Consider the following 16,045-nt stretch of genomic DNA (forward strand, 5'->3'; position numbering starts at 1 on the left):
GGCCCCCAAGTTAGTGCGAGGCCCCTGGATAGGTTTGTGTGGGCCCCCAAGTTAGTGTGAGGCCCCTGGATAGGTTTGTGTGGGCCCCCAAGTTAGTGTGAGGCCCCTGGATAGGTTTGTGTGGGCCCCCAAGTTAGTGCGAGGCCCCTGGATAGGTTTGTGTGGGCCCCCAAGTTAGTGCAAGGCCCCTGGATAGGTTTGTGTGGGCCCCCAAGTTAGTGTGAGGCCCCTGGATAGGTTTGTGTGGGCCCCCAAGTTAGTGCGAGGCCCCTGGATAGGTTTGTGTTGGATTGGGGGCCCCCAAGTTAGTGCGAGGCCCCTGGATAGGTTTGTGTGGGATTGGGGGTCCCCAAGTTAGTGCGAGGCCCCTGGATAGGTTTGTGTGGGCCCCCAAGTTAGTGCGAGGCCCCTGGATAGGTTTGTGTGGGATTGGGGGCCCCCAAGTTAGTGCGAGGCCCCTGGATAGGTTTGTGTGGGATTGGGGGCCCCCAAGTTAGTGCGAGGCCCCTGGATAGGTTTGTGTGGGATTGGGGGCCCCCAAATTAGTGCGAGGCCCCTGGATAGGTTTGTGTGGGATTGGGGGCCCCCAAGTTAGTGCGAGGCCCCTGGATAGGTTTGTGTGGGATTGGGGGCCCCCAAGTTAGTGCGAGGCCCCTAGATAGGTTTGTGTGGGATTGGGGGCCCCCAAATTAGTGCGAGGCCCCTGGATAGGTTTGTGTGGTATTGGGGGCCCCCAAGTTAGTGCAAGGCCCCTAGATGGGTTTGTGTGGGATTGGGGGCCCCCAAATTAGTGCGAGGCCCCTGGATAGGTTTGTGTGGGATTGGGGGCCCCCAAGTTAGTGCGAGGCCGCTGGATAGGTTTGTGTGGGATTGGGGGCCCCCAAGTTAGTGCGAGGCCCCTGGATAGGTTTGTGTGGGATTGGGGGCCCCCAAGTTAGTGCGAGGCCCCTGGATAGGTTTGTGTGGGATTGGGGGCCCCCAAATTAGTGCGAGGCCCCTGGATAGGTTTGTGTGGGATTGGGGGCCCCCAAATTAGTGCGAGGCCCCTGGATAGGTTTGTGTGGGATTGGGGGCCCCCAAGTTAATGCGAGGCCCCTGGATAGGAGGATGAAATATCACAGAGGTATTCACACCGCACGTGCGTTGCTCCAAACTGTGCAGCGATTGGCTGATGCTCCGCCTTCGCCCCGCCCTTCCAATGACGTCACCGTTGTCCCTGCCTATCGGCGGGGCTCCGCAGCGACCACCGCACTGCTCACTCACAGCGTGCCCGGGACGAGGCGCTGGTCCCGGCGTGGCTGCGATGGCAACCTCCGTCAGACAGCCGCACTGCCTTAAGGTGCTCCATCCGGGCTCCTCCACCTCAGACCTCCAGTAGACCGAGGACAGGACGAGGATGACGCGGATGCACAGGAGACGTGGTGGTCCTGTCAACTTGGACCAGGACTTTTCTTCTTACTGATTCATCTTCACGCCATCTTCATCCGCCATGTTTGTTCCGTCCCTGGTGAGTGCTTGCATTTATTATTTCTTTGTCTTTTCAAGGATTCCTTCAGCACAATTTAAAGGAGCAGCGCCACCTTTTATGTACATCCACGCCCTCGAGGCACAGTGCGTCCCACACTCAACTTGTCATGCTTCAATTCTACAATATTCATATTTGCTGACCATGACGTTGCCAAGTCAGGCTGATCACTAGATACACAATACTTACATAAATACTATGTTTCACTAGATACACAATACTTACATAAATACTATGTTTCACTAGATAGACAATACTTACATAAATACTATGTTTCACTAGATAGACAATACTTACATAAATACTATGTTTCACTAGATAGACAATACTTACATAAATACTATGTTTCACTAGATAGACAATACTTACATAAATACTATGTTTCACTAGATAGACAGACAATACTTACATAAATACTATGTTTCACAAGATAGACAATACTTACATAAATACTATGTTTCACTAGATAAACAACACTTACATAAATACTATGTTTCACTAGATACACAATACTTACATAAATACTATGTTTCACTAGATAGACAATACTTACATAAATACTATGTTTCACTAGATACACAATACTTACATACATACTATGTTTCACTAGATACACAATACTTACATAAATACTATGTTTCACTAGATAGACAATACTTACATAAATACTATGTTTCACTAGATAGACAATACTTACATAAATACTATGTTTCACTAGATAGACAATACTTACATAAATACTATGTTTCACTAGATAGACAATACTTATATAAATACTATGTTTCACTAGATAGACAATACTTACATAAATACTATGTTTCACTAGATAGACAGACAATACTTACATAAATACTATGTTTCACAAGATAGACAATACTTACATAAATACTATGTTTCACTAGATAGACAACACTTACATAAATACTATGTTTCACTAGATACACAATACTTACATAAATACTATGTTTCACTAGATACACAATACTTACATACATACTATGTTTCACTAGATAGACAATACTTACATAAATACTATGTTTCACTAGATAGACAATACTTACATAAATACTATGTTTCACTAGATAGACAATACTTACATAAATACTATGTTTCACTAGATACACAACACTTACATAAATACTATGTTTCACTAGATGGACAACACTTACATAAATACTATGTTTCACTAGATAGACAATACTTACATAAATACTATGTTTCACTAGATAGACAGACAATACTTACATAAATACTATGTTTCACTAGATAGACAATACTTACATAAATACTATGTTTCACTAGATACACAACACTTACATAAATACTATGTTTCACTAGATAGACAATACTTACATAAATACTATGTTTCACTAGATAGACAATACTTACATAAATACTATGTTTCACTAGATAGACAACACTTACATAAATACTATGTTTCACTAGATAGACAATACTTACATAAATACTATGTTTCACTAGATAGACAGACAATACTTACATAAATACTATGTTTCACTAGATGGACAATACTTACATAAATACTATGTTTCACTAGATACACAATACTTACATAAATACTATGTTTCACTAGATACACAACACTTACATAAATACTATGTTTCACTAGATGGACAATACTTACATAAATACTATGTTTCACTAGATAGACAATACTTACATAAATACTATGTTTCACTAGATAGACAATACTTACATAAATACTATGTTTCACTAGATACACAATACTTACATAAATACTATGTTTCACTAGATAGACAACACTTACATAAATACTATGTTTCACTAGATATACAATACTTACATACTTACTATGTTTCACTAGATAGACAATACTTACATACATACTATGTTTCACTAGATAGACAATACTTACATAAATACTATGTTTCACTAGATAGACAATACTTACATAAATACTATGTTTCACTAGATAGACAGACAATACTTACATAAATACTATGTTTCACTAGATAGACAATACTTACATAAATACTATGTTTCACTAGATACACAACACTTACATAAATACTATGTTTCACTAGATAGACAATACTTACATAAATACTATGTTTCACTAGATAGACAATACTTACAAAAATACTATGTTTCACTAGATAGACAACACTTACATAAATACTATGTTTCACTAGATAGACAATACTTACATAAATACTATGTTTCACTAGATAAACAGACAATACTTACATAAATACTATGTTTCACTAGATGGACAATACTTACATAAATACTATGTTTCACTAGATACACAATACTTACATAAATACTATGTTTCACTAGATAGACAATACTTACATAAATACTATGTTTCACTAGATACACAATACTTACATAAATACTATGTTTCAAGAAATGGACAACACTTACATAAATACTATGTTTCACTAGATAGACAATACTTACATAAATACTATGTTTCACTAGATAGACAATACTTACATAAATACTATGTTTCACTAGATACACAACACTTACATAAATACTATGTTCCACTAGATAGACAATACTTATATAAATACTATGTTTCACTAGATATACAATACTTACATACATACTATGTTTCACTAGATAGACAATACTTACATACATACTATGTTTCACTAGATAGACAATACTTACATAAATACTATGTTTCACTAGATACACAATACTTACATAAATACTATGTTTCACTAGATAGACAATACTTACATAAATACTATGTTTCACTAGATAGACAATACTTACATAAATACTATGTTTCACTAGATACACAATACTTACATAAATACTATGTTTCACTAGATAGACAATACTTACATAAATACTATGTTTCACTAGATAGACAATACTTATATAAATACTATGTTTCACTAGATAGACAATACTTACATAAATACTATGTTTCACTAGATAGACAATACTTACATAAATACTATGTTTCACTAGATAGACAATACTTACATAAATACTATGTTTCACTAGATAGACAACACTTACATAAATACTATGTTTCACTAGATAGACAATACTTACATAAATTCTATGTTTCACTAGATAGACAACACTTACATAAATACTATGTTTCACTAGATACACAATACTTACATAAATACTATGTTTCACTAGATAGACAATACTTACATAAATACTATGTTTCACTAGATAGACAATACTTACATAAATACTATGTTTCACTAGATAGACAGACAATACTTACATAAATACTATGTTTCACTAGATAGACAATACTTACATAAATACTATGTTTCACTAGATAGACAACACTTACATTAATACTATGTTTCACTAGATAGACAATACTTACATAAATACTATGTTTCACTAGATAGACAATACTTATATACATACTATGTTTCACTAGATAGACAATACTTACATAAATACTATGTTTCACTAGATAGACAATACTTACATAAATACTATGTTTCACTAGATAGACAACACTTACATACATACTATGTTTCACTAGATAGACAACACTTACATAAATACTATGTTTCACTAGATAGACAATACTTACATAAATACTATGTTTCACTAGATAGACAGACAATACTTACATAAATACTATGTTTCACTAGATAGACAATACTTACATAAATACTATGTTTCACTAGATAGACAACACTTACATAAATACTATGTTTCACTAGATAGACAATACTTACATAAATACTATGTTTCACTAGATAGACAGACAATACTTACATAAATACTATGTTTCACTATATAGACAATACTTACATAAATACTATGTTTCACTAGATAGACAACACTTACATAAATACTATGTTTCACTAGATAGACAATACTTACATAAATACTATGTTTCACTAGATAGACAATACTTACATAAATACTATGTTTCACTAGATAGACAATACTTACATAAATACTATGTTTCACTAGATAGACAATACTTACATAAATACTATGTTTCACTAGATAGACGGAAGTAGCGTGACTTGCCTGTAGCGGAAGTAGCGTGACTTGCCTGTAGCGGAAGTAGCGTGACTTGCCTGTAGCGGAAGTAGCGTGACTTGGCTGTAGCGGAAGTAGCGTGACTTGCCTGTAGCGGAAGTAGCGTGACTTGGCTGTAGCGGAAGTAGCGTGACTTGCCTGTAGCGGAAGTAGCGTGACTTGCCTGTAGCGGAAGTAGCGTGACTTGGCTGTAGCGGAAGTAGCGTGACTTGCCTGTAGCGGAAGTAGCATGACTTGCCTGTAGCGGAAGTAGCGTGACTTGCCTGTAGCGGAAGTAGCGTGACTTGGCTGTAGCGGAAGTAGCGTGACTTGCCTGTAGCGGAAGTAGCGTGACTTGCCTGTAGCGGAAGTAGCGTGACTTGCCTGTAGCGGAAGTAGCGTGACTTGCCTGTAGCGGAAGTAGCGTGACTTGCCTGTAGCGGAAGTAGCGTGACTTGCCTGTAGCGGAAGTAGCGTGACTTGGCTGTAGCGGAAGTAGCGTGACTTGCCTGTAGCGGAAGTAGCGTGACTTGGCTGTAGCGGAAGTAGCGTGACTTGGCTGTAGCGGAAGTAGCGTGACTTGCCTGTAGCGGAAGTAGCGTGACTTGCCTGTAGCGGAAGTAGCGTGACTTGCCTGTAGCGGAAGTAGCGTGACTTGCCTGTAGCGGAAGTAGCGTGACTTGCCTGTAGCGGAAGTAGCGTGACTTGCCTGTAGCGGAAGTAGCGTGACTTGCCTGTAGCGGAAGTAGCGTGACTTGCCTGTAGCGGAAGTAGCGTGACTTGCCTGTAGCGGAAGTAGCGTGACTTGCCTGTAGCGGAAGTAGCGTGACTTGCCTGTAGCGGAAGTAGCGTGACTTGGCTGTAGCGGAAGTAGCGTGACTTGCCTGTAGCGGAAGTAGCGTGACTTGCCTGTAGCGGAAGTAGCGTGACTTGCCTGTAGCGGAAGTAGCGTGACTTGCCTGTAGCGGAAGTAGCGTGACTTGCCTGTAGCGGAAGTAGCGTGACTTGCCTGTAGCGGAAGTAGCGTGACTTGCCTGTAGCGGAAGTAGCGTGACTTGCCTGTAGCGGAAGTAGCGTGACTTGCCTGTAGCGGAAGTAGCGTGACTTGCCTGTAGCGGAAGTAGCGTGACTTGCCTGTAGCGGAAGTAGCGTGACTTGCCTGTAGCGGAAGTAGCGTGACTTGCCTGTAGCGGAAGTAGCGTGACTTGCCTGTAGCGGAAGTAGCGTGACTTGCCTGTAGCGGAAGTAGCGTGACTTGCCTGTAGCGGAAGTAGCGTGACTTGCCTGTAGCGGAAGTAGCGTGACTTGCCTGTAGCGGAAGTAGCGTGACTTGCCTGTAGCGGAAGTAGCGTGACTTGGCTGTAGCGGAAGTAGCGTGATGTCGCAGGTTGAAAGGCTCCTCACATTGTTTACACCAGCAGCCAGAGAGATTGACATGGAGAAAGGAGGAAGCAGCTGATCAGTCCATCATGTCAACATTGACACACAAGTTAGTGATCACATCGTTGCTATAAATAGTTGGTCCGAGTTAGCGCTTATAACAACAATATCACTAATACTTGGTTAATATTCAAGTCACCACATATAAATGGAGTATTGGTGGCGCTTTTTAAATGGTTATTTATTGGATTTTATGGGGCGGAATAGAGGACCTCCCATTGGCTCTGCTGTCGGCGCACATTTATTTAGTTAGAACGCATACAAAAATACATGTCTTCATATAGTTGTGAATAACAGACACAATGTAAACAAAAGTGCAGTTCCCCTTAAAAGTGGTGCGCCTGAGTTGTAAATCACAAGTTTGGACCCCAGTGTTCTATGTTTGCTAGCAATGTTGTCAATGTGTTTCAGTGTTCTATGTTTGCTAGAAATGTTGCCAATGTGTTTCAGTGTTCTATGTTTGCTAGCAATGTTGCCAATGTGTTTCAGTGTTCTATGTTTGCTAGCAATGTTGTCAATGTGTTTCAGTGTTCTATGTTTGCTAGCAATGTTGTCAATGTGTTTCAGTGTTCTATGTTTGCTAGCAATGTTGTCAATGTGTTTCAGTGTTCTATGTTTGCTAGTAATGTTGTCAATGTGTTTCAGTGTTCTATGTTTGCTAGCAATGTTGCCAATGTGTTTCAGTGTTCTATGTTTGCTAGCAATGTTGCCAATGTGTTTCAGTGTTCTATGTTTGCTAGCAATGTTGTCAATGTGTTTCAGTGTTCTATGTTTGCTAGCAATGTTGTCAATGTGTTTCAGTGTTCTATGTTTGCTAGCAATGTTGCCAATGTGTTTCAGTGTTCTATGTTTGCTAGCAATGTTGTCAATGTGTTTCAGTGTTCTATGTTTGCTAGCAATGTTGCCAATGTGTTTCAGTGTTCTATGTTTGCTAGCAATGTTGTCAATGTGTTTCAGTGTTCTATGTTTGCTAGCAATGTTGTCAATGTGTTTCAGTGTTCTATGTTTGCTAGCAATGTTGTCAATGTGTTTCAGTGTTCTATGTTTGCTAGCAATGTTGTCAATGTGTTTCAGTGTTCTATGTTTGCTAGCAATGTTGTCAATGTGTTTCAGTGTTCTGTTTGCTAGCAATGTTGTCAATGTGTTTCAAGTTCCTCTATACCAGGGGTTCTTAACCTTTTTGACGGTGGGGCCCAAATTGTCCATTTACAGATTACAACCTTGTCAAATGATATAAAACCATATGTTAATCCCAAAGATTATCATTGATTTAACACATAAACTTTAGGCTTAGGTCGGGCTGATTAGAAAAATAAGTACTAATCAAACACACTGCATAAATAACTAATGGAAAATAAATGTACATACAATGATGATGTGCTAAAATAAATAAACTAACCCTAATAACGAATAGGTTTCTTAACCAAACTGTCAATACAATTAAAGTGCAAATGAAAATACAGCTTCACCTATTTAGTCATACTTTTTGCGCTGAAGTATTTGTTCTATGACCCTATAAGCTCCGGACTTCTTCTGCTTGTTTGATATTGCCATTACTGCCACAAGTGGTGGAAAAGTGTATCACAACTGAGTACCGTTGCAGTTCATACAGACTACAGCTGAAAAGCAGGTATTTTGGCCCGACCCTATGGTTAAGAAACACAAGAACTAAAACACGACACACAGGAAGGCAACAAAACACTACAAATAAATCACATGTTGAAAAACACACGAGCACTCTAGTGTTTTTAGGAATGTGCTGTTTGTCTCCCAAGTTTAGAAGTGAACTAAATGCTTGTCATTTGTAAATTGATGATGCTCATAGTGGGATTATTATTGAGCAGGCTGATTTGATGATGCTCATAGTGGGATTATTATTGAGCAGGCTGAATTGATGATGCTCATAGTGGGATTATTATTGAGCAGGCTGAATTGATGATGCTCATAGTGGGATTATTATTGAGCAGGCTGAATTGATGATGCTCATAGTGGGATTATTATTGAGCAGGCTAAATTGATGATGCCCATAGTGGGATTATTATTGAGCAGGCTAAATTGATGATGCCCATAGTGGGATTATTATTGAGCAGGCTAAATTGATGATGCTCATAGTGGGATTATTATTGAGCAGGCTAAATTGATGATGCCCATAGTGGGATTATTATTGAGCAGGCTAAATTGATGATGCTCATAGTGGGATTATTATTGAGCAGGCTAAATTGATGATGCTCATAGTGGTATTATTATTGAGCAGGCTAAATTGATGATGCTCATAGTGGGATTATTATTGAGCAGGCTGAATTGATGATGCTCATAGTGGGATTATTATTGAGCAGGCTAAATTGATGATGCTCATAGTGGGATTATTATTGAGCAGGCTGAATTGATGATGCTCATAGTGGGATTATTATTGAGCAGGCTAAATTGATGATGCTCATAGTGGGATTATTATTGAGCAGGCTAAATTGATGATGCTCATAGTGGTATTATTATTGAGCAGGCTAAATTGATGATGCTCATAGTGGGATTATTATTGAGCAGGCTAAATTGATGATGCTCATAGTGGGATTATTATTGAGCAGGCTAAACTGATGATGCTCATAGTGGTATTATTATTGAGCAGGCTAAATTGATGATGCCCATAGTGGTATTATTATTGAGCAGGCTAAATTGATGATGCCCATAGTGGTATTATTATTGAGCAGGCTAAATTGATGATGCCCATAGTGGGATTATTATTGAGCAGGCTAAATTGATGATGCTCATAGTGGGATTATTATTGAGCAGGCTAAATTGATGATGCTCATAGTGGTATTATTATTGAGCAGGCTAAATTGATGATGCTCATAGTGGTATTATTATTGAGCAGGCTGAATTGATGATGCTCATAGTGGGATTATTATTGAGCAGGCTAAATTGATGATGCTCATAGTGGGATTATTATTGAGCAGGCTGAATTGATGATGCCCATAGTGGGATTATTATTGAGCAGGCTAAATTGATGATGCTCATAGTGGGATTATTATTGAGCAGGCTAAATTGATGATGCCCATAGTGGGATTATTATTGAGCAGGCTAAATTGATGATGCTCATAGTGGGATTATTATTGAGCAGGCTGAATTGATGATGCCCATAGTGGGATTATTATTGAGCAGGCTAAATTGATGATGCTCATAGTGGTATTATTATTGAGCAGGCTAAATTGATGATGCCCATAGTGGTATTATTATTGAGCAGGCTAAATTGATGATGCTCATAGTGGGATTATTATTGAGCAGGCTGAATTGATGATGCTCATAGTGGGATTATTATTGAGCAGGCTAAATTGATGATGCCCATAGTGGGATTATTATTGAGCAGGCTAAATTGATGATGCCCATAGTGGGATTATTATTGAGCAGGCTAAATTGATGATGCTCATAGTGGGATTATTATTGAGCAGGCTAAATTGATGATGCCCATAGTGGGATTATTATTGAGCAGGCTAAATTGATGATGCCCATAGTGGGATTATTATTGAGCAGGCTAAATTGATGATGCTCATAGTGGGATTATTATTGAGCAGGCTAAATTGATGATGCCCATAGTGGGATTATTATTGAGCAGGCTAAATTGATGATGCTCATAGTGGGATTATTATTGAGCAGGCTAAATTGATGATGCTCATAGTGGTATTATTATTGAGCAGGCTAAATTGATGATGCTCATAGTGGGATTATTATTGAGCAGGCTGAATTGATGATGCTCATAGTGGGATTATTATTGAGCAGGCTAAATTGATGATGCTCATAGTGGGATTATTATTGAGCAGGCTGAATTGATGATGCTCATAGTGGGATTATTATTGAGCAGGCTAAATTGATGATGCTCATAGTGGGATTATTATTGAGCAGGCTAAATTGATGATGCTCATAGTGGTATTATTATTGAGCAGGCTAAATTGATGATGCTCATAGTGGGATTATTATTGAGCAGGCTAAATTGATGATGCTCATAGTGGGATTATTATTGAGCAGGCTAAACTGATGATGCTCATAGTGGTATTATTATTGAGCAGGCTAAATTGATGATGCCCATAGTGGTATTATTATTGAGCAGGCTAAATTGATGATGCCCATAGTGGTATTATTATTGAGCAGGCTAAATTGATGATGCCCATAGTGGGATTATTATTGAGCAGGCTAAATTGATGATGCTCATAGTGGGATTATTATTGAGCAGGCTAAATTGATGATGCTCATAGTGGTATTATTATTGAGCAGGCTAAATTGATGATGCTCATAGTGGTATTATTATTGAGCAGGCTGAATTGATGATGCTCATAGTGGGATTATTATTGAGCAGGCTAAATTGATGATGCTCATAGTGGTATTATTATTGAGCAGGCTAAGTTGATGATGCTCATAGTGGTATTATTATTGAGCAGGGTGTAGTCTGCCTGGAGAGGCTCATAGTGGTATTATTATTGAGCAGGGTGTAGTCTGCCTGGAGAGGCTCACACTGCAATGTGCAGACAACATGCTCATAGTGGTATTATTATTGAGCAGGGTGTAGTCTGCCTGGAGAGGCTCATAGTGGTATTATTATTGAGCAGGGTGTAGTCTGCCTGGAGAGGCTCACACTGCAATGTGCAGACAACATGCTCATAGTGGTATTATTATTGAGCAGGGTGTAGTCTGCCTGGAGAGGCTCATAGTGGTATTATTATTGAGCAGGGTGTAGTCTGCCTGGAGAGGCTCACACTGCAATGTGCAGACAACATGCTCATAGTGGTATTATTATTGAGCAGGGTGTAGTCTGCCTGAAGAGGCTCACACTGCAATGTGCAGACAACAAAACAAAGAACACCAGAAGCAGTTTTAACTGAAAGTCAATAGATTTTGTGACGTGTCAACAGGAGGCGCTGGAGAGCATTTAGGGCTCACAATACTGTCTGTCTAACTCCAATTCAGGGGTGTGACGTATATTGCGGTGTACTGGTGCCTGCCTGCACCATGGGGTGTGACGTATAGTGCGGTGTACTGGTGCCTGCCTGCACCATGGGGTGTGACGTATAGTGCGGTGTACTGGTGCCTGCCTGCACCATGGGGTGTGACGTATAGTGCGGTGTACTGGTGCCTGCCTGCACCATGGGGTGTGACGTATAGTGCGGTGTACTGGTGCCTGCCTGCACCATGGGGTGTGACGTATAGTGCGGTGTACTGGTGCCTGCCTGCACCATGGGGTGTGACGTATAGTGCGGTGTACTGGTGCCTGCCTGCACCATGGGGTGTGACGTATAGTGCGGTGTACTGGTGCCTGCCTGCACCATGGGGTGTGACGTATAGTGCGGTGTACTGGTGCCTGCCTGTATATGGTGCCTGCCTGCACCATATCTGCTGCACTGGCAACCACACCCTCACATCCTTCCTGTTAGGCAACCACAACATCACGTCGCATCTCGCCCAGCAGCTGCCTTTGTGACTGTTGCATTGTGTGTTCAAGTGCAGAGATCATGCTATGAAGTGCAGAGATCATGCTATGAAGTGCAGAGATCATGCTATGAAGTGCAGAGATCATGCTATGAAGTGCAGAGATCATGCTATGAAGTGCAGAGATCATGCTATGAAGTGCAGAGATCATGCTATGAAGTGCAGAGATCATGCTATGAAGTGCAGAGATCATGCTATGAAGTGCAGAGAGATGCTACATGTCATATATATATATATATATATATATATATCTATATATATATATATATATATTTTTTTTAATATATATATATATATATATATAGATATAGATATATATAGATATATATATATATATATATATCTATATATATATATCTATATATATATCTATATATATATAGATATATATATAGATATATATATATATATTCATATATATATATATATATATACACACACACACCTCACTGAAGTTATGACACATTGATTAAGGACGACCTCGTTATCTATTGTAGTCTAGTGTGTTTTAGAGTCATGTAATATGTTGTGGTGTGCTGTGTTTCCTTCCATTATCACAGGGTTTTCATCCTAGAGGCGTATGGTGGTGTGTTTTCATCCTAGGGGCGTATGGTGGTATGTTTTCATCCTAGAGGCGTATGGTGGTGTGTTTTCATCCTAGAGGCGTATAGTGGTGTGTTTTCATCCTAGAGGCGTATAGTGGTGTGTTTTCATCCTAGAGGCGTATAGTGGTGTGTTTTCATCCTAGAGGCGTATGGTGGTGTGTTTTCATCCTAGAGGCGTATAGTGGTGTGTTTTCATCCTAGAGGCGTATAGTGGTATGTTTTCATCCTAGAGGCGTATAGTGGTGTGTTTTCATCCTAGAGGCGTATAGTGGTGTGTTTTCATCCTAGAGGCGTATAGTGGTGTGTTTTCATCCTAGAGGCGTATAGTGGTGTGTTTTCATCCTAGGGGCGTATGGTGGTATGTTTTCATCCTAGAGGCGTATAGTGATGTGTTTTCATCCTAGGGGCGTATAGTGGTGTGTTTTCATCCTAGAGGCGTATAGTGATGTGTTTTCATCCTAGGGGCGTATAGTGGTGTGTTTTCATCCTAGGGGCGTATGGTGGTATGTTTTCATCCTAGGGGCGTATGGTGGTATGTTTTCATCCTAGAGGCGTATAGTGATGTGTTTTCATCCTAGGGGCGTATAGTGGTGTGTTTTCATCTTAGAGGCGTATAGTGGTGTGTTTTCATCCTAGGGGCGTATGGTGGTATGTTTTCATCCTAGAGGCGTATAGTGATGTGTTTTCATCCTAGGGGCGTATAGTGGTGTGTTTTCATCCTAGAGGCGTATAGTGATGTGTTTTCATCCTAGGGGCGTATAGTGGTGTGTTTTCATCCTAATGGCGTATAGTGGTGTGTTTTCATCCTAGGGGCGTATAGTGGTGTGTTTTCATCCTAGAGGCGTATAGTGGTGTGTTTTCATCCTAGAGGCGTATAGTGGTGTGTTTTCATCCTAGGGGCGTATGGTGGTATGTTTTCCTCCTAGAGGCGTATAGTGATGTGTTTTCATCCTAGGGGCGTATAGTGGTGTGTTTTCATCCTAGAGGCGTATAGTGGTGTGTTTTCATCCTAGGGGCGTATAGTGGTGTGTTTTCATCCTAGGGGCGTATGGTGGTATGTTTTCATCCTAGGGCGTATGGTGGTATGTTTTCATCCTAGAGGCGTATAGTGATGTGTTTTCATCCTAGGGGCGTATAGTGGTGTGTTTTCATCTTAGAGGCGTATAGTGGTGTGTTTTCATCCTAGGGGCGTGTGGTGGTATGTTTTCATCCTAGAGGCGTATAGTGATGTGTTTTCATCCTAGGGGCGTATAGTGGTGTGTTTTCATCCTAGAGGCGTATAGTGATGTGTTTTCATCCTAGGGGCGTATAGTGGTGTGTTTTCATCCTAGAGGCGTATAGTGGTGTGTTTTCATCCTAGGGGCGTATAGTGGTGTGTTTTCATCCTAGAGGCGTATAGTGGTGTGTTTTCATCCTAGAGGCGTATGGTGGTGTGTTTTCATCCTAGAGGCGTATAGTGGTGTGTTTTCATCCTAGAGGCGTATGGTGGTGTGTTTTCATCCTAGAGGCGTATAGTGGTGTGTTTTCATCCTAGAGGCGTATAGTGGTATGTTTTCATGCTAGAGGCGTATAGTGGTGTGTTTTCATCCTAGAGGCGTATAGTGGTGTGTTTTCATCCTAGAGGCGTATAGTGGTGTGTTTTCATCCTAGAGGCGTATAGTGGTGTGTTTTCATCCTAGAGGCGTATGGTGGTGTGTTTTCATCCTAGAGGCGTATAGTGGTGTGTTTTCATCCTAGAGGCGTATAGTGGTATGTTTTCATCCTAGAGGCGTATAGTGGTGTGTTTTCATCCTAGAGGCGTATAGTGGTGTGTTTTCATCCTAGAGGCGTATAGTGGTGTGTTTTCATCCTAGAGGCGTATAGTGGTGTGTTTTCATCCTAGAGGCGTATAGTGGTGTGTTTTCATCCTAGGGGCGTATGGTGGTATGTTTTCATCCTAGAGGCGTATAGTGATGTGTTTTCATCCTAGGGGCGTATAGTGGTGTGTTTTCATCCTAGGGGCGTATGGTGGTATGTTTTCATCCTAGGGGCGTATGGTGGTATGTTTTCATCCTAGAGGCGTATAGTGATGTGTTTTCATCCTAGGGGCGTATAGTGGTGTGTTTTCATCCTAGAGGCGTATAGTGGTGTGTTTTCATCCTAGGGGCGTATAGTGGTGTGTTTTCATCCTAGGGGCGTATGGTGGTATGTTTTCATCCTAGGGCGTATGGTGGTATGTTTTCATCCTAGAGGCGTATAGTGATGTGTTTTCATCCTAGGGGCGTATAGTGGTGTGTTTTCATCTTAGAGGCGTATAGTGGTGTGTTTTCATCCTAGGGGCGTGTGGTGGTATGTTTTCATCCTAGAGGCGTATAGTGATGTGTTTTCATCCTAGGGGCGTATAGTGGTGTGTTTTCATCCTAGAGGCGTATAGTGATGTGTTTTCATCCTAGGGGCGTATAGTGGTGTGTTTTCATCCTAGAGGCGTATAGTGGTGTGTTTTCATCCTAGGGGCGTATAGTGGTGTGTTTTCATCCTAGAGGCGTATAGTGGTGTGTTTTCATCCTAGAGGCGTATAGTGGTGTGTTTTCATCCTAGAGGCGTATAGTGGTATGTTTTCATCCTAGAGGCGTATAGTGGTGTGTTTTCATCCTAGGGGCGTATGGTGGTATGTTTTCATCCTAGAGGCGTATAGTGATGTGTTTTCATCCTAGGGGCGTATAGTGGTGTGTTTTCATCTTAGAGGCGTATAGTGGTGTGTTTTCATCCTAGGGGCGTATGGTGGTATGTTTTCATCCTAGAGGCGTATAGTGATGTGTTTTCATCCTAGGGGCGTATAGTGGTGTGTTTTCATCCTAGAGGCGTATAGTGATGTGTTTTCATCCTAGGGGCGTATAGTGGTGTGTTTTCATCCTAATGGCGTATAGTGGTGTGTTTTCATCCTAGGGGCGTATAGTGGTGTGTTTTCATCCTAGAGGCGTATAGTGGTGTGTTTTCATCCTAGAGGCGTATAGTGGTG

The 16,045-nt window shown here is 40.6% G+C and overlaps 1 protein-coding gene across 2 annotated transcripts in view; it reads left to right on the forward strand.

Annotated features, from left to right (window-relative positions):
* The first annotated feature begins 1,252 nt into the window (after positions 1-1,252).
* The window catches only part of tnfrsf21 (tumor necrosis factor receptor superfamily, member 21), a 79,388-nt gene continuing 64,595 nt past the window's right edge, over positions 1,253-16,045 (forward strand). For both annotated transcript variants that reach the window (XM_062043295.1, XM_062043296.1), the window contains exon 1: positions 1,253-1,507. In XM_062043295.1, the coding sequence (XP_061899279.1) occupies positions 1,490-1,507 (18 nt within the window). In that variant the 5' untranslated portion in view covers positions 1,253-1,489. The remainder of the gene's footprint in view (positions 1,508-16,045) is intronic.

Source organism: Entelurus aequoreus, linkage group LG03 (assembly GCF_033978785.1).
Source record: "Entelurus aequoreus isolate RoL-2023_Sb linkage group LG03, RoL_Eaeq_v1.1, whole genome shotgun sequence".
NCBI lineage: Eukaryota > Metazoa > Chordata > Actinopteri > Syngnathiformes > Syngnathidae > Entelurus > Entelurus aequoreus.